The 18,565-nt window shown below is 43.8% G+C and overlaps 1 protein-coding gene across 1 annotated transcript in view; it reads left to right on the forward strand.

The window, feature by feature from the left end:
* Positions 1-6,167: 6,167 nt before the first annotated feature.
* Positions 6,168-18,565, forward strand: part of ARHGAP18 (Rho GTPase activating protein 18) — a gene marked incomplete at both ends in the record, with an annotated part of 68,519 nt that continues 56,121 nt past the window's right edge. Inside the window, one exon of the mRNA XM_082305438.1 lies at positions 6,168-6,241. Within this exon, the coding sequence (XP_082161564.1) occupies positions 6,168-6,241 (74 nt within the window). The remainder of the gene's footprint in view (positions 6,242-18,565) is intronic.

The raw sequence follows: 18,565 nt of genomic DNA on the forward strand, positions 1-18,565 counted from the left end.
CTGTGCTTGTGAATACAGAAAACCATGCCATTTTATCCCTATTAAATCACGCACCAAAAGAAAGTAAACATAGTGATGTAATGGGAAGTAATGTACTGCATTTTTTGGTACCTTTCAATGTAATTGAACATATGGTGAATAATTTCGTAAATAGCTAGGTATTATTAGCCCCATTATATGGATAGGGAAAGGGAAGCAAGAATTGATACGAGGGTTTGTGCAAGGTTACACTACAAATAAACGTGGATAAATTACCGCTACTGAAACTGATATACCTCTGGGTAAAATTCAGCAGCTGCCTGACCATGAGCAAAAATGTAAAGCAGATGAGATGAGAACCTCAACTGCTCAACCCACCCTGTGATTTATGTAAGGTAAGCAGATGGGCTGCGATGGGCAAGATCTGAATTTCTCCAGGGGGTGCATTCAAGAAAAATCGAGCTGGATAAACGGGAATAAATTCATGTATCCATTAGTATTCTTATGGATAATCTCAAAAACAGCATCGGTAGTTACTGTTTCACCTTTTGCAAAGTCATCGAATTAAGAATTACCAAAGCAGCCAGCAGAGTGCACCAGATACATTTTAGAGCAACTTGCAAGAAAAGAGAGGAATGTAAGCGGTGTCCCTCCCTTTTCTTATTTTCTTCTTTTCTCTTTGCTATGGGAAACAAATCAGCTGTTTAAATATGTATGTGGAGGGCAGTGAGGGAGAAGGTGAAAAATTTCAGGAAGCCGGGAGGGTGTCAGTTCTCCTACCTGTTGCCGTGTCCTTGCGGTTGCTTCTGTGCCAGTTGTGTCTTGCTTGCTAAATTCCCCCACGTATCGAGCTGCCTCCTGATAGTATTGGACATTTTTTACCACAAAAAATCTTATGAAAATTTCAATATAGGGTATACATTAGCTTGCAGGATCAGACCGTAAGAAATGTTCATAATGTGCTGGCTAGCAAACATGTTACCAGCTTTCTGTGTACAAGTCTGCTTTCTGTGTACATGTGTGTGACTTCATCCCCATCTTTGATATTCAGGGATATGTAAAGCTGATCTGAAACACCTCCTACATACCACTGCGGTACGTTTCAGCGTACTGACTACTCCACATTGTGTATGCCATCTGGGACACATCGTAACTGAATGTTGCATCTTCCATATTTTGAAGGGCAGCATAAAAGCATTCAAGGTGGAGTTTATCTGACGGATGTGGACATCTGCGTGTGACCTACTCGCGTAGTCAACCTTTCTAGTCACTGGAAATAAACAGACAATTCTAGAGCGTGATTCATCTTTATGTACTAAAGCGGAGGTCCACCATAGGGCAGAGGATTTTACCCTCTAAAAGTGCATTTCTTTCACGGACTTTCAGTGGAGCGTAAAATCACTTGCATGAGTGTAGACATCAGGAGTCAAGTAACAGAAATCATACCCTGAGTATGTAACCTGTAATATTCTTTTTTATGTTATTCCTAGCGTTGGTTATTAACGGCTGCAGAACACTATTCACGTATGTGGTTATGTAGCGGAGTGCAACAATACATGAAGGGGGAAGCTTAATAAGGGTTAGATTTCACCTTACAATGTACAAACAACTTTCTGTTTCGTGTCTTTTCTGGCTGCTGGCTGGAACCCTGGAAACACAATTTGGACAATGAAAGGGCTACCATTTTATTTGAATGTGAATTAGGTGAGTGAGCTGATGAGACATTTTCTGCTTGGTTTAAAACCCATCTGAACAAATTTTACAGCAGATAATGCTAGGGAAAGGATGAAGGTCTCCTGCGTTAAAAATATGCTTTAAAAGTCCTGAAGTACAGTTGTACTTTCACTGCAACACTGCATCAGTTGTCTAAATGCTCTGGCATTGGTTCCAGAGGGATCTCTGGACCTCAGCAGGGATAAATCCATCTACTGCCATTGAAGTCAGCCTGTGAATTTGAATTTGTAAGCTCACCTTTTACGATTTCCTCAAGCCGGTGCTTCTCAGTGGGTTGCATTTTTACCTGCTGATAATTCAGGAACATCATCAGGAACATGAAATGTGAAAAATCACCCATCACTTACATAAAATATATAATCATATATTTATACAAATTATGAAAATCGGTGTGATTTTGTTTTTTATTTGGGAAAACTTTAACAAGGACAAAAAATCGCTCTGCAGTGAAGAGTCAAAAGCATATGTTGAATACATGCATGTTCAAACGCTGTAAAGCAGCGATGAAGGATGGTACTGCTGAGAAGTTCTCTTTTTAGCCATTGCTTTGTTAAGAGAGCACTAAGCATGAGAACGCTGCATGATCTGCTTGGCTCTGGTGACTGATAATATTAAGTGTAAAGGCACTGCACGACATCTTAATCTAAATATTTAAACTCTTTGAAGGAGTCTTGGATTCTGTAGCAAGATGGACTGATTTGTACTCTCCTTTCTCAATGATATCTCCTTTTATCACATAAAGATATATACCTCAAATAGTGCACTTATCTAGTTGATTACGAAAAACCTTACTTTCCAAATAAGCATTCCCGTACCTTGTTAAGAACATGAATGTTAACTGCAAACTCAGCAATTACTGACTGTACATTGGTTTAGGCAGAAAATACACTGGTGAAAGAGAGTGGTGATATTCATGTCAGTTTATAGCAATAATACATCTATCTGTAGGTCCAAATTGTCTATCTGGCTCCACTCTAAATCAGGAATAATTTCATCAAAGAAAACTATGGTGGTGTTATGCTGTCATAACAGTACAAAGTTTGATCCTACCAAGTCGTCAAACGTAGTAAAGAAAAAAGTGCGCCTAGAGTTAAGCTCCTAAATCCACTTCCACGTTTGAAGTGCATCACATTAAAGACAGATTTAAGACAGGAATCAGTATCTCTGGTGGTTTTATCAGTAATTTAATCCCAATTCTCATTTATTAACGGAACTGATTTCTTTCTACCTCATTTTCCCACTCTCCTTGTGATATACTTACAAAAGCTTTCTTACTCTCCAGTTGACTGGTACAAACTCATTCTGGGTTTTGCCCTTCTCAATCTCCCCCCACCCCTGCCCCTGGATGAGGCAGGTTCTTCCCCTTCTCCATCTGCAGTGGAATTTTCTCTGAGCAGTCCCTGGTGACGCCACATTGGCTACATCTTGCTTCTGCATTCTTCTTTTTACAGCGGAAATGCAGCACGTTATGTTGTGCCTTAATTACGATGTGTTTTAAGATGTTTATCAAAGAAAAAGCAGTTTATATTTTTGTTCTTGTAACACCTAATATATATTTAGTTTGGGCAAAGGGCTTTGGAAAGCACTGATTAAACACAGAATGCTTTAAATGTTTTTACTTCTCTTTCTGTTATTTTTTAGCTATTCTTTAAAGGAAGTTTTATAAGTAAGTGGGGTATTTGGCATGCAAACAATTAGCTGAAGTTTTAGAAATGGCCAGGTCCTAAGGACCCTGGTATTTACATTTTTAGTTTTCTTGGTTTAGTTTAAAAGAGAAATGTTGGGTCCTTAACAAAATAATTTTCCGTTCTGCATAGGCTGTTTGACAACTGACATGTGAATTTAAAGAAAGAGCCAAAGGCACCAGCAGACCGGTCTAGTGACGTACATTAATAGGATGTTTTCTCATCTCATGCTGATGTACTTCTGAAGTGACCAGTGAAAACAGCTGAGTCTTGTTTGTGTGTTTATGTGAGAAGTTAGTGCTCAATTTTTGCCTTTTGGACACAGCCTGAGAGATGCAGAGAGAGTGCTCTACCTTTGCAGGGGGAGTACAGGGAAATCTTTTCACAGTCCTAAGTTTTCAGTGGTTTCATGTCCTTGTTTTTGTGTGCGTGCACGTGTGAGTAGGTACATACCAATAATTTGTCCCAGTGTATTGCTCTTGGTGCATACTGCTAGTTAAGCTGTTGTAGCCGTGCTACTAAGCCATTGCTGAACCAGAACTGTAGCTGTGCCTTCCCTTTTACCCATTCCCTTTGGAAACTGAGAACACCTGGGGAGGTGGGGCAGCACCAACCTCTTTTATATGCACTGTAAATCTGCCCTGATACAGCTGGTTAAAAAGTCCACAGAGGTCAAAATAGGCTTGTTCTTTATTCTAATTTATATCCAAAGCTTATCTGTTGGTACTACTATCTATTTTTTTAGTAAATTATTTATTTTTAAGAAATCAAAATATGAAAGTTTTGATTAAAAAATTAAAAATTTCACACTAAAAATATTTTAGTCAAAACACCTTGGCCAGCTGCTTACAGATAAAACATCTTACAGAAGCCATAGAGGAGGCAGACTTTATTAAAACCCACCCCTACCCTCAATTCTTCACATGAACTTAAAGCTAAGGCAGCAGTTGACCTTCAGTGGTGTAAGAAGTGAAAAGGCACCTCTGTAATGGTCGGGCTATCGAACATCGGCCAAGTTTTCCTGTGCTTGTAATGTTGGGACTCTTCGCAAAATTTCATGGTGACATTACGCTTTTTAAAGAAATCGGGGATGTCCTGCTTGGCATTCTTTGGCATTGGTCACCCTTTTAAGAAGAAACCTACTAGCTGAAAATATCTGCTTAAGTCAATGACAAAGCTCAGTTATGTCTGGGTATCACCCGTGAACTCTGCAAAATCACCAGCCATAAGCCGCAAGGACTCTGAAGGACGAACTGATCTTGCTCAAACGCGACGGGAAGTTCTTCCTGTTTGCTGCCCCGCTGGGAGCAACTTCACAGCGCCCGTAGGTCGAGATTTCTGTGCCGCCCCTGCTTGGCAGCTCTGTGCTGGAGAACAGCTGCACAGGAAAACGCATGGTCCATCCGCGACTGCCAGGAGCTTTCCTATTTAGGTGTACGATAGTTTAAATAAGCAAAGGTTCAGACTCCAGATACCTGCGTGCTCCACAACACCCCACATAGCCCGGTACTGAACTTTTCAGGTATTTAACTGCAAGCAAAGCAGTTGCCTGATTTTTTTGTTTGTTTGTTTTAAAAGGGAAAAGGAAATGCAATGCAAGTTACACTCATATTGAAGTTAATCCATTCATTTATGGCAAAAACCAATTATAATCCAGGCAAATCATATGCTTCTGTGAATGCAGACACCAATGATAAACCTAAATACTGCACGCACATTTACAGGGTGTGTTGCAGTTGCCATGGAAAAAAAAAGGTTTGAGCGTTGTGGTAGAGATCCTGCCTGCCAATTCAAACCCACCACCGCCAAGGCAGTGAGTGAATCCCATCTCATCAGCTAGTGCTGAGGCGCAGAAGAGGCTGTCCCTGCCGAGAAGGCCGATCCAGCGCTGCCCTGCTGGGCTGTCGCTGGTTGGTAGAGCCCGACCTTGGAGCTAATGGCGGCTGGTTTAAGGCGCAGCACCTCTGAGGCAGCTCAGTCCCCTTGTGTCCCTGCCTGACGCTATCACCTGCTGTGATTTTTTTTTAACAATACCTTGCAATTAAAAACAAACAAACAAACAAACAAAGAAACATCATTTTTGACTATGAAAAGTTAAACCAAGCACAGAATCATGTTGAGATTCGTTGAAGTGGCCAATGTAGGAAGCAAACCCCGAACGCTGCACACGCTCCTTACTCTTGCTGCCAGCCCGGCAGGGCAGCCCGGCAAGCCGCCTCCGCGGCAGCCGCAGCGGCCCCGCGGCAGGCAGCACCCGCCGTCCCCCCGACTTGCTCGGGTCTGAAACTGCAGCAACTTTGCTTTAATTGACTGATTTCTTCGCGATCCCTTGAAACAGACTCCAGCCCGGCGAAGGATCGCTGGTTTGTAGCGCTACGGGATGCATGGAAGCCCGCGGAACGCTGGGGCGGGCGGGCGCCGGTGCCCGGGGCCCGTCCCGGGTGGAGCCGGCGGCCGGTGCGGCGCAGGGCGGCAGGCGCAGGCCGCGGGCAGCCGCCGCCGGAAGCCGCTCGGTCCCGCCGCGCCGGTGAGCGGCCGCCGCCGCCTCCCGCCGCCTCGCCCGCGGGGCGCCGGGGTGCCCGGGCCGGGAGGAGGGGCAGGGCCCGCCGGAGGGGGGCGGCGGCCCCGCCGGGCCGCAGGAAGCGCTGCCGTCACCCGGCGCTGCTCCGCCGCGCTGCCGGCGGGAGGCTGGGCCGCGCCGGGCCGCGGCCGGGCCGCCCCACTCCGCTCCGCCTCGGCGTCCGCAGAAGGGATGCGGCGGCGCACGCCATGAGCTGGCGGTCCGGCTCCCGCGGCGTCGTCCTCACCGCCTACCACCCCAGCGGCGGCGGCGCCGCCGGCGGGTGAGTGGCGGCGCGGGGAGGCCGGGCCGGCGGCGGCGGGGGCTGCCCGGCCCGGCCCGGCCCGGCCCGGCCCCAGGCGGGCGGCAGGTGCGCTCGGGCGCCGCGGGGCGGGAGCGGCTGCAGCCGCAGCTCTGCGGGCCGTGCGGCGGAGCGGAGCCGGCGGAGCGGGAGGCTGCCGTGCGGGGAGAAGCGGCCCCCGGGGGCTGGTGGGGTTTCCCCATCCCGCATCCTCCCAAACGGTTTTTCCTGCCTTCCCCCCCGCCCGCTCTCTGATGACCCCTGCCCGTCGTGGAAACCCCAGGCGTTTTGCCGGGCTGCTGAGAGTGGAGTGCAAACGGCAGGCGCCGGCTGTTGTCAAGGTGTCGGGAGCTGAGGAGGGTTCCGCGGCCGCCCGAGCGCCTCGCGGGTGTTAAAAGCGAACTGTTCCGGGCCGGTGCGGTGGTAGGGGCGGGGGTCCGTGGGGGGCGGGCCGGGGCGCTGCCCCGCGGCTTGCGGGGGAGCCGGGCCCCGGGGTCTGCGCGGTCAGGCTGTTCGTGGGGAGCAGCGCGTAGGCTTCCATGTAAACTCTTTGCGCTTTACGGCTTTCTTCTTGGCGTCATTGTAATTTTTTTTTTAATGAGATAAACAGAAGGAAGGTGCAGGTAATGACAAGATAAACTTTTTAAAGCATTTGTCATTTTGCTTAAAAGGTGAAACTGATAACGGGCCAACGAGCCAACTTCGCTTTTGTGAAGGCTCCGGACCTCCTGGTGCCTCACAGCATGTGTTTAATACAGGCAGAATCACTGCTGGCTTTCCCACAGCAATAACCAGAGAGGCTGCTGTGTGGAAAGGAGAGTTTTGTCTTTATGGCCCATTCAGTCTTGTCTCTTCCTTACTGAAACTGTCAACAAAGGTCCCATTGATAAAGATGGGACTTTTATTAATGCTGAGAAGCCAGCCGAAACTGGGAAGGTACTGAAACTGGCACACTGCTTCCATGCATGCATAGGAAGAGCGTGTCTGATCAAAGAGATTATAGTCTGATTAAAAGAAGATATAAGGAAGTGTGTCAGTCTGCACAAAAGATAACTGATGCACCATGATATGTCACACTAAGAGTCCACGGCAAAGGCAAGAACTGAACTGAGAAATACAGCCTACCTCGTGTTTGAACCACAAAGCCATGCCTCTCTTTTTATTGAGGTACTTCCTTCTCTGTAAGTAATGTTATTTATCAGCCCGGCTTTAAGTCCTGCTGTCATCTTAGCTACATATATAGGGGCACTGCAGATCTAGTTGTTTACTATTGAATGCAAAATATATGCATTTCTGCAAGAAAATCACAAAATTCACCACCTTCTCTATTATTGTCTGTGGTGTTTTTACTTCTCATACCCCTCCTCAAACTCCCCATGCAGGAGGGACAGGATAAAAACCACTTTCCCTGCTCTTTGGCATAACTTCTGAATAAGGACCTGCGTATCTGTAACCTGTCAAGACTGGTTCCCTCCTTTAACACGGGGCTGCCTGGATACGTGGCTCTAAGCTGCAGTTACTCTTAGTCCCCAGAGGCCCCAGGTGCGTGAGCACAGCGCTGGGGGCCCTTCTGTGTCCTAGAAACTTCTCTCCCATGCTAACGCTGCCCCATTAGGAGCAGCGATCTCATCAGGTGCTCTGCAGCTGCTCCTGGGGACAGCCTCCTGGGTAAACTGAGACATTGCCATGCAAGTAATGGTGATCCTTCACAAATTGTCCTGATGTGGGATTAAGGGAGCGCGGGGGGGGGGGGGGGGGGAATAAATGTGAAAAGCAGTGTCATTTCCTTAATTATAGCAAATAAATATGTACGTTAAAGCTGCGCAGAACAGGGGATTCCCACAGTTAGTTTGCCTGAGTTCAGTTGCTGGCAGTGTTACGGTGTTCCAAGCCACACGTTTGCCATTTAGCTCGTTAAACTAAGATCCTAAAGGACACCTCTCTGCCTTTCTGCTGTGCCACTCTAAATTTGGACCTCAGTCCTGTCTCTCCCATTTCATTAACCAGGATCTCAACTCCATGGTCCTGATTCATCTGCTCTCTCCTGCCCTCGATTCCCAGTGTCTTCCCACTTCTGAAGTGAGAGAGGTTGGGAATATTATTTTCATGGGGGCAGGCAGGGAGGGAGGGGAATGACCACTTGTTATTTTTTCGTCTTTTTAAAAACAAACAAACCAACCTTTTCTGAAACATTGTAGTACTTCTGTGGTTTGTTTTGGTTTTTTTTTCCATTTTTCTAACTACTTTCCTTCTTCATCAACATTCCCAAGATGTGTAGAGCTTCATGATAATAATAGAGCAAACGCCCAAACCTGTATAATTCCGAAATATTTGCTGGAAATAATTTCTTCCGTTATGTTCTGCACAGTGTGTAAGTGTACTAGTTCTGCCATCCAGATTCTGCATTTTATTACTGGTGTGAAATTGGAACTTGTTTTACCTTTTTTAAAAATAACAAAATAAAAACAACTTTTAGTATCTAGGTTAGGATATCTCTGCTAATTTGAAAACACTGTAATTTTTAACAAGGCTCAGAATATTAGGAAGCCAATGGAATACAGTGCCAGCTGTAATAAAGCAGCCCTTTTGGAAAGATTAATAGAGAAACTATATTGAATTATTTTTTTCATAGGCGTTCAAAATAGTGCATGTTAGAGATTGCTTTGTCTTTGGAGGGCTGGGGAAGCGTGGCACTGGTACATCCTGGAAAAAAATGATACATTGGCTGTGCTCCAGACAAAGTGGCATCCTAGGAAAGGGCTATACTTCCTAACCACTTATTTTTTCCTTCAGGCATATGAGAAGTCTTGCTTCGTAAGACTTAAGAATTTTACTGATCTCATAGATTGTTGAGCTACTTTTCTGTTCTTGTTTGGCCCTTTAAAGGTACAATGTGCCTGTGAAATATTTCCTTTAGGAAAGGCTTACCTTACCATTGGTTCACTAGGCTAAAATCTACAACAGCCTCAGTGTCATTACTTCCAAGTTTGACAATTTAGGAATATTGCCTTGACAGTGGTGATGCACAAAATAGCATCAGAGCTGTCATCTTTGCCATAGAGAAGTTTATTTTATGTTTTACTTCAAAGTAACGGTTAAAGGAATATCTTTGTATAGTGTAAATATTGATTGTGTGTGACTTCTGTGGTATACTTAAGTATTTATCTAAGAACTTCCTTAGAGAAATCACAAAGGCAGATTACCCAGTATCAAATTCAATTTTAATAGCTCTCTCTTCTGTATTGCTTCAGTTTTCTCACTTCCCAGTTTTAACCCATTAGATCCACTAATGCTTTATTGGCTGTCATGCTACTTGCATTTTGATGTCATCTCCTTCTCCTTACCATCTCTGTGCACAAGCTTTTAAATCATTTCTTCTTGTTTTTCCCATGAAACCATTTGTTGTTATATGGACTGTGGAAAGTAAGAGTGAATCAGATAGGTTTCAGTCCAAGACCCTGTTTCAGTGACTGCTTGTAGGCACGTCACCCTCACGCACGTGAAGGGTGAAATCCACACCCTTAAGCATAGACTTCCAGTGCCATTTGGGTTCCTTGCTGAGGAATTTTACCCCATCTACTGTGGCAGAAAGGACTGCAGGTCCTGTGTCATATTTGCTTCCATATGTAGGCGTTTCAGATAACAACAGTCTTCTCATATGGCTGCGTGGGCTTACCCTCAGGCAATCAAATGCCATCCAGAGAGTCCTCTACAGGACTATTTCTGTCCTGTAGAGTGAGTGAATGTGTGTGTGTATGCATATATGTATGTCTGTATATATATGTATGTAAAAACATTTTTAAAATCTGATTATAAGGCTAAGACCAAGTCTGGAGTATTGAATGGATAGGGTACAAGAGATAGCAAAACTACAGGTGAATGCATGCAGAGTGCATGCAGAACTAGCTGCAGGCGTACCAGGGGATGAGGCAGGTAAACTCCTGTTACAGACCATTTTCACGAGCCAAGCCTAAAACGCAAACTGAGTAATAGATAAATGATTTTAAATGTGGTGGCCACTGGAAGTTGACTTTGCTTTTCTCTCCATACCTTTGTCCTGTCTGGGAGGCTGCCGTTGTGTATTGTCTCCCGTGCTGCACCAGATTGTCGTGTGAGTCACAGCCTCCCTGTGTCTGTTTCCAGTGAGTCACCGTGCCTGCTCACCAGCAGCCGGCACGTGCGCTTTTGCTGCCGCTTCATCTGCGCTTCTCTAACTTGCACCGCAAGACCAGTTTGAGTTTTGAAGCTTTGCAAGCCGGTGCCTGTTTAACAGCATATGTTCCTGAAGGGCCTGTGAATCTTCGTGTTGCTAATGACTTCTTAAGAAGGACTGCAACATTTCATAGAGCCCAGGACGCGGCATTTGCCATATTTAAATCTTGCGTCTGGTTTGCTGGTAGTACTTGCAAAATGAGAACGATCAGTTGAGTTTCCCTGAGGTGGAACTAAACCCCAGACCAGTTCTGAAAAGATTGCTGTAATCCTTAGCTACTGTAAGAGAGAAGATTGCCACTGCCTCAGGTCTCCTCTTTCAAGTGACACCCGCTAGCCAGGGCCTGCGGTCCTGCTTCATTGCTGAATCCACATGACTTCGGGGAGATGGCAGCTGATGCTTGGATCTGTGTGACAGTGAAACCAGGGGGTCTCAGTTGGGTTTTGCTGTAGAGAAGTGCCCTTCTTGGTGGGTTACTGTGTAAGTCTGCATAAACCAAAATATTTCTTTTTAGATGTCTTTGTAAATATGGGCTTTACTAACTTAGTAGTGGTAGCATCTGTGTTCACTGTGAGGATGGGTGACAAGTGAGGGGCAGAAAATACTTCGTGTTTTCTACAGACAGCTGTGGTCTAAATAGTTCACTCATTGCTTGATCTCCCTGAGAAAGAAACCAGATGATAGATGTCCTTTGAGCTTGGAAAAATGACAAAGACTTCTGCTATGAATTGCCCACAATATATGATTTTTTAAAGCATTGACCATAATAGACATTACAAATCACACATACAAGAGGAGTTTATTCTTTCCTTACTAGAATAATCTGCCTCATTCATTGTTCAAATATTTGCTCAGTTTAATCTGAAGACTTAATAGTTTGCATCTTAAGCCAAGAAGAAATCTAGTAGTAAGCATGAATTCATGCTTTTTTTCAAGGGCAGTTTTCGTCTCCATTCTTTCAGAGAGAAAAGCTTTCATTCCTTTCCCCCTGTTTTCCCCCCAGTGACTCACTCTTGGAATTGAAATCCAGTGAAATCCAGTATGAAGGACTAAAGCACTGTTAGGGGTACATGTAATGCTCAGTGTACAAGCAAAAAACTCACAAGCTGATTACTCACAACTGACTTAAGTTGGTGGAGCCTTTTGCAATTTAATTTGCAATCTGCTAGTACAGCACAGATTTTGGGTTCTCCATATCATCACAGCATTTGTTGTTCCTAACCCCTGTAACCTGTCGTTCGTGATGCCGGTATGGATGACTCAGCACAGTGCCTTCCATGCGTTGCTTTGCTTCTGCAAAGCAAAGATCTGTCACACCATGACTGACTTTACAAAATCATAGCAGTCTTTTTGTCTGCTAAGTTTCCAGGCTCTACGTGAGCACAATCTTTATCTAAATGCATTAGAAAAGTCTTTCCTGCTTTGGATTCGCCTACTAATTTGAACAGTGTTTAATGTCCAATGCCTACCAACGTCTTCAGATAGAGCTGACAGGCAAAAATACATTAAGTTGCTTTATTTAGCATTGCTTTTGTGTCTTTTGTACTTCATGCATGTATAAATATGTAGTATACTGCAGACCCTTAATGTGTTGCTTAGTTACTGGTGTATTAATCCCAATAACTTGATCTACTGACAGCAAGATGTGGTATCTCAACGTTTCCTGCTTCCTTGGTTCCGGATTCCTTCTTCATGAGGTTCCCCCCTCCCCCAGTTCGCACCTTGTTTCTTCTTTGAATTTATCTTGCTCCTGCCTTTGGTTCTTGCTGTGTCTTTCCAATCGATTAAAAAGCCCTCCTAGTGCCTGTTAGCTATTGTCAGGTTGCTGCTCAATTTTATCTTGGTAGACAGAGCAAATAATTCTCTTTGAGTCTCTTTGTTTCTTCAGTCTGAAAATTCTTTTTGTGACACTTTTATTCAGCATTTTCAGCATCCTTCTTTACACTTGCCCTGCTACTTTGCTTCTCCTTCACCCCCCAGCCTGAATTACATGCAGCACTTCAGTGTCAGTCTCATGAGCGTCACCTACACAGGTAAAATTACTTCCTTGCTGCTAATTACCACCTCAGCCAATTGTATGTACTGCAGTCATGCTGTCTTGTTTTTCTAAGCATCTGGGTGGAACTCGCTTTGAGTTGCATGTCCTTTCTGAGCCCTGGATCAGCTCAAGCTCTTCTTTTTCAGTGCAGTCCTCATTGTGTAGATGTAGTCACTGTTTCTTGCACTTAGACATCCATTTAGTATCTGTCAGTATGATAAAACAACATTATTTCAACAAGCCGAGTTCACTGAGTGACCTAGATTATTCAGCGTCGTGGATGTAGATTTGATTTAACGCCCTTCGCTATCAGTGAAAACAGTCTATTCAGTTACGCTCTGGGTCAGGCCCTTAAATAGATATAAAATGAGAATAACTGTGCTGAATCAGTGGAGCTTCATAACAGAAAAGAGGAAAATCGGGGCCCTCGGTATATAGGCTTTCTTTTTTGTTTTAATGAGATACAGAGAATGAGATGTCATGCTTGTCTAGCTATAAGGAATGTGAAGCATAAAGGCCTTTTGAACATTTTAATTAAGGGCTTTTCCTTTTTTTTTCCTGTATGTGTACAAATCTAGATGATACAGAGCATAATACAATGTATTACTAGATGTGCTGTTATAAGCATGTAGACTTTATGCAAAATTAGAACGTAACTGAACTTCCGATGAGCAAAGTGCCAGAGGAGCTGTGTACATCTGAACTCCAACATCTGCTCTAAATGTGGTATCAAATTAATATTTTTTTTGTTGTTTCTCTAAGTTCTTTTTCTTTGAAGAGCAGAATTGAACTTGTTTTCAAATAAGACCAATGGCATTTTCAATCTGCTGATACTGGCACTCGATTAAAAAGTGTTTTAATCTATTGTTATTGCCAGTATTTTACTCGTTTCATAACTGCTACTGGAGAGGCTGGAGCTGAAACCTGCAATGTTTTAAAAGGCTACTCATACGTGTTTTGGTAACATCTGCAATGCCAGCACCTTTGTCTATGGTTAATGCTTTTTTACTAGAGCAAATGAGTACGCACCTTCATTTTTTTTCTTCTATGAATCAGAATAGTGCAGCTAAACAGAGGCTGTAATTACAGTAAGTGATACAGTGAGGTTCCTGCTGTGAGTGGCATTGCAGATTCCTGTTACATGTGGGTCACTGATTGCTGCTCCAGACTCCTCGGTAAATCAACTTGGCTAGGGGAAGAAAAACTCCACACTCGTAAGTTTTGAGTATTTCCAACGTGACAGTGGACTGTTTTGTTACGGCTGCTTTTTTGCAATGAACTTGCCTCTGCCTTGGAGTGTTGATCTCGAAATAATCATGTTCAGGCAGGGAATTTAAATACTTATAACCAAACAAACAGGAAAAAAAGTAGGGTTTTTGGTTTTTAAAGTATTTGGATGTGTACAAAATAAATAGACTTGATTTATTTTGTAAGTACAATTGTAGCCATCGTTTTCTGAGGTTTATTTTTGGTGATACCCCAAGCAACATATGGGCTGAGCACCTAAGCAGTTTACCCCTCTGTGCTCCCCAAAAAGCTGAAACCATGAACTTATTCTTTGGTCATTGTTTTGTGCCAGCTCTCTTGTATTACAATGGAATAAAAGTGTGCACAGAAACTGCTACTTCCCTGGTCGTACCTTCCCGTGAGGATAAGCTGCTCAATATTCCCCCTTGTTCTGTGACTCTGTTCCCTGCCTTTCCTGCTACAGCATCCCAGTCCTGTTAGCCTAGGAATGCTTTAATGAGAATTTCAGAGATTTTATCTGTCATCTTTCCACAACATCCTTCTTTCCTAGGGAGGCTTCTTAGGCCAAAAGATGACAATAAAAATGTGTCAGAAATGTTTCATTTGCAGGGCCCCCAGTATTGTTGGAGGACTTAAAATGGTTTGGGGTGAAGTAGTTGAGGAGGAGCAAATGTGAATATTTTTAGCATGCTTAGAAATATGGTCAAAGGTACACCACACATGAGAAAGCAACAAGGCAAGAATAATGCTGTCTTCAGCAAATAAATTAATACCTTATCACGCATACTTAGTGCCAAACTGCAGCAGAACAGTTGCCATGTTTTGCTTGATTTAGCATCAGTACAAATCTTCAATTTACCACTCCTGAGACTACTTCTTCCTGTCCACCAGTCCCTAAACCACCCAGACAGCTTTTACTCTGACTTAGGGAAGTCAGATATTTTGACTTCACTTCCCTATTTGAAAACCAGGAAAATACTTGGGAGGATGTGTGAGAATTGTTTGGTCAATGTGGAGTGATATGCACTTAGTAAAATACACTGTTTAATTTTTATTGTTTTTAATCAGTTGATTGTTTTTAGCTGATTTCTGTGTAATTGTCAGAACAATAGTTGGCGGGACTCAAGGTCACTGATGATATATTGTCTCTATCAGAAATTCTCTGCCTTTAATAAAATACAAAAGCAAGGCCCAGAAGTATACTATATCCAGAGGTAACAGGGAGCTTTGCTCGTGGTTTAAGAGAGTGCAAGGTTAGATTTTAGCTGTACAAATAAGGCAGAAAGGTCTTGTAGGCTCATAGTGGCCCAAGGAGTCACAGAGTGGTCGTGGTGATAGTTGTGGTTACGAGTCTGTGATCCCAGGTACAAAGCAAGAGGCTTGGAGCAGTAACCAGAAGCCTCAGCTACTGAACAGCAAGGAAGCCCTGGTGAGTGCTGTTGTCCACGCAGCCGTGACTCACTGGCCGGTCACAGCGGGAGACCAGAGCCACGGTTACCACGGGCCAGTGGAAGACGCTTTCTTTCTCGGCAGTTGCTCAGAGGGTGATAGATCTAACAGCTCCGTAGTGTAGCTTCTGGAGCCCCACCGCGTGAAGAGAACACTGGTAATGGTGTTATTGCTGTGGGAATAGTTATCCCCATCATTACAACCCATTTAGAGAGTGCGCTTTCGTGTCCTACTAAACTCGTTCTGATGGCTTGGCTGTGTCAGCTTCTCCTGAGAAGCCTGTATTTCGGATAGACTTGAGGAATATCTTCTGTTGAAAGTATTATCTCAGGAGAGAGATGCCACACTATTTCCTGAAACTTTTTTGTTGCATCTCAGGGGGCCTCCTAAGGCTTGTCCTGAACCAGCAGAAGTTTTGATGCCCAGTGACAGTGGGTGCAGGTCATGGCCATATTAGGCTGAGGTAAGTGGAGGCTGAAAAGAGTGGGGACATCACTGAAAGTAGGTTTCCTTCCATCTCTCACCTACACCTTCCTAATGTTTTTCTTGCCCTGGCATTGGCATTTCTGAGCTGAATGAAGTAGGTTGAGCTGGATCAAAAAAGAAAAAGATCCGACTGAAAGCCATATTTTTTTGCGAGTGTTGTTTTCAGACAGATTGGTTTCTTAACCTAGCTCAGCAAGTGACTGCATCAGTGACAGTGCTGGCACAAGGGAGGTGATGGAAACCTACAGGAAAGGGGGATTTGACAGAACCCTCTGGCAGCAGCCTGCATCTGTGCCAGCATAATGTGATCATTATGGGGCTGTGATTTGACAAGATAACTCATTTTTATGAGTCCTAGTACTGGCTATGGCTCCATCCTGTGAGAGGCTCATCTGACATAATTTAACTCCATTGGTTCAGATTTGTTAAAAAGATATTTGATGGCTTAACTTTGTACTGACAGGTTTTTAGTCAGTTCAGGTACATCTTGTCCTTTAGCAGCCACCCTAAAGCTAGCGTAAGCTTCATCTCTGGGTCATTTAGTCCTGACTCATACCACTCAGTGATTCAGTCCGGTGCATGTCCTCTACCTGCACAAGGCAGGCTGCGATGTGAGAAGAGATCCTTGGGATCCAGGTACGTTGCGCGGCAGGGAACACCTGCACTCCTCTTACAGAGCTGTGTATAACCTGCTTTCCCCTCGTCGTCTGCGTGTGGCATCGTGCAGCCTGCCTCACCAAAAGAAACAAAAGCCCGGCTTGGATTCCCACACACTGTAATGAGGTAAATTAAAGTGCAGTTTCTAAATTATGGTTGGTTGTCAGTTGATAAGCTCTTGAAAGCTTGATGATTTGTGCCTTGTTTAAACACACCTTTCTTTGCTCTGAACTTTGCACCAGAGGAATCACTTTGGTTTCATAGTGCCCAAGGCAGTACATCAAAACAGTATCAAAAATGAGATGTATAATCAGAAAAGCTCATATGATTTCCTATAGGAAACACAACCTAACTTTTCATTGCAGCAATATTTTCTGTTTTAAGGATAAAAAAGACTAAGACATTAAATATCTAAGACATACAAATATAAGTCATTGAAAATATTAATACTAATTAAAATGTCCAAGCATCTCTCCAGTGACCCAAATTCTGCCTGCCTTCTCCTTTCAGAGAAGGATATTTACACCGTGGTACTTGTTCTCCTTTGGGGTGAAAGCTAAGAAGAAGGCTGTATTTGCTTGAACTTCTTACTGTGGATGGTACATACAAGAACAAACTAAAACATGATCTTTTTTTCTCCTAGTAAGTGGGAGCTGCTTATGCAAGTTTATGGGAAACTTTATGAGCTTCATGCTGTGAAAGCTGGTATTTGGCACTTTGTACTTCAAATCAGAAAAGAGCTTATGAAGATGTGTGGTATTAAAATCTGTGTGATGTGTCACAGTGGTTTGGTTTTGGGGCCTTGCCTGAGCTTTTGAAGTGATTGTTTAAGAAAGTTTTGTCATCCTGTATTAGGGAGTGTAAGGGAGACATTCGCTTACATGTTTTTGCTCACTGTCCATTTGCTGGATTATTTGATATAGATTTCACTAAACACAGACCTCCGTATAGGTTGTTATAATTTCTCTTAATTTTAAGTATATGTATATATTTAATCTCTGATGTTCAGATTAGGCATAAATTCAGTTTTTGTTGTATACTTTTGAGGAAGTTGCTAAGCGAGATCCTGTTAGTTAGCAGCTAGCAGTTAGCTGGGGTGAAAAATCGATCTGGAGCCAGACTGTCGGTCAGTACGGCTGCACAGGGCCATGCCAGTGAGAAGCAGGGCAGGGGATGGGATGGGATGACAAAGCACTCAGCATAAGCAACCTTATGTGCCAGTCTTTTCAAACCTTTCAAATTGTGTATTATAATCTGATCTTGTATGTAAAATTCTGTAGGAGCCTGGAGCCAGGCTCTTGGCTGTCTTTTAGCCGGGGGGTGTTCCCTCCCCTATGAATGCCAGCATTGCTCCTGGGAAACAGATTACTGGGATGTGCTGAGTGGCGGCTTTCTTGGGGCACATCTCCGCTGCAGTGTGCTCAGACCTTAGCCCAGCACCAGCATGACCCCGTCGGATAGCTGTGTCGCTGTATTCATGTGGGTTTGAGCATAGGCTGAGAAACCTTTCCTTCAGCCTGGCTTGGTCTTTTGGTTCTGTTTCTTTTTTTTCCCCTGGGTGTGGTATGGTGTTGACACAGGTGCACAACCTCTGATTCTGGACAAGGTTGGTGCCTTTTGTACCGTGCTCTGTTATGTTAGTCTCCTGGAGGTTTTTGAAACCCTATTTCTTTCTCACCCTCCAAGCCTTCTCAGATGGGTATTTTTGTATAAAAATGTAACTCAACTTTGATCCAAAGGACCTTCAGTCGGGTAACGGATACATCTCAAAGTAGGTTATCTTGCACAAATCACTAGTAGGACATGCTGCTCTTATTAAGTAGAAGAATCAAGGTCACATCTGCATATACTGGTTTTGTTTTTTTTTTCCCCTCCATTTTATTTGCAACCTTCTTTATAGGTAAGGCTGTAGATAATCTTAGTGCCTGTACATGCAAACATTTTTTACGTGAGTGTACTGGTAAATACCTTTATTTGTTTTTACAATGTATACTGACTTGTGTAATTTTGTGTACAGCTATAGCTGTAATTCAGCTTGCTGGCTAGGAACACTCAGTTTTTGGCTAGCAATGTTGCTCTAGGCAACAAATTTTGACCTAAAGCCCCTTTTATTGCTCTGCTATAAATTTCTTTCTACAGTTCTGATTTCCTTTAATTAAGACTAGAAGTTCTTCTCTGGATGGATTTTTTTGCTTCCATTCTATAATACATACAT

The sequence above is a fragment of the Platalea leucorodia genome, assembly GCF_965183815.1.
Source record: "Platalea leucorodia genome assembly, chromosome: 3".
Lineage (NCBI taxonomy): Eukaryota > Metazoa > Chordata > Aves > Pelecaniformes > Threskiornithidae > Platalea > Platalea leucorodia.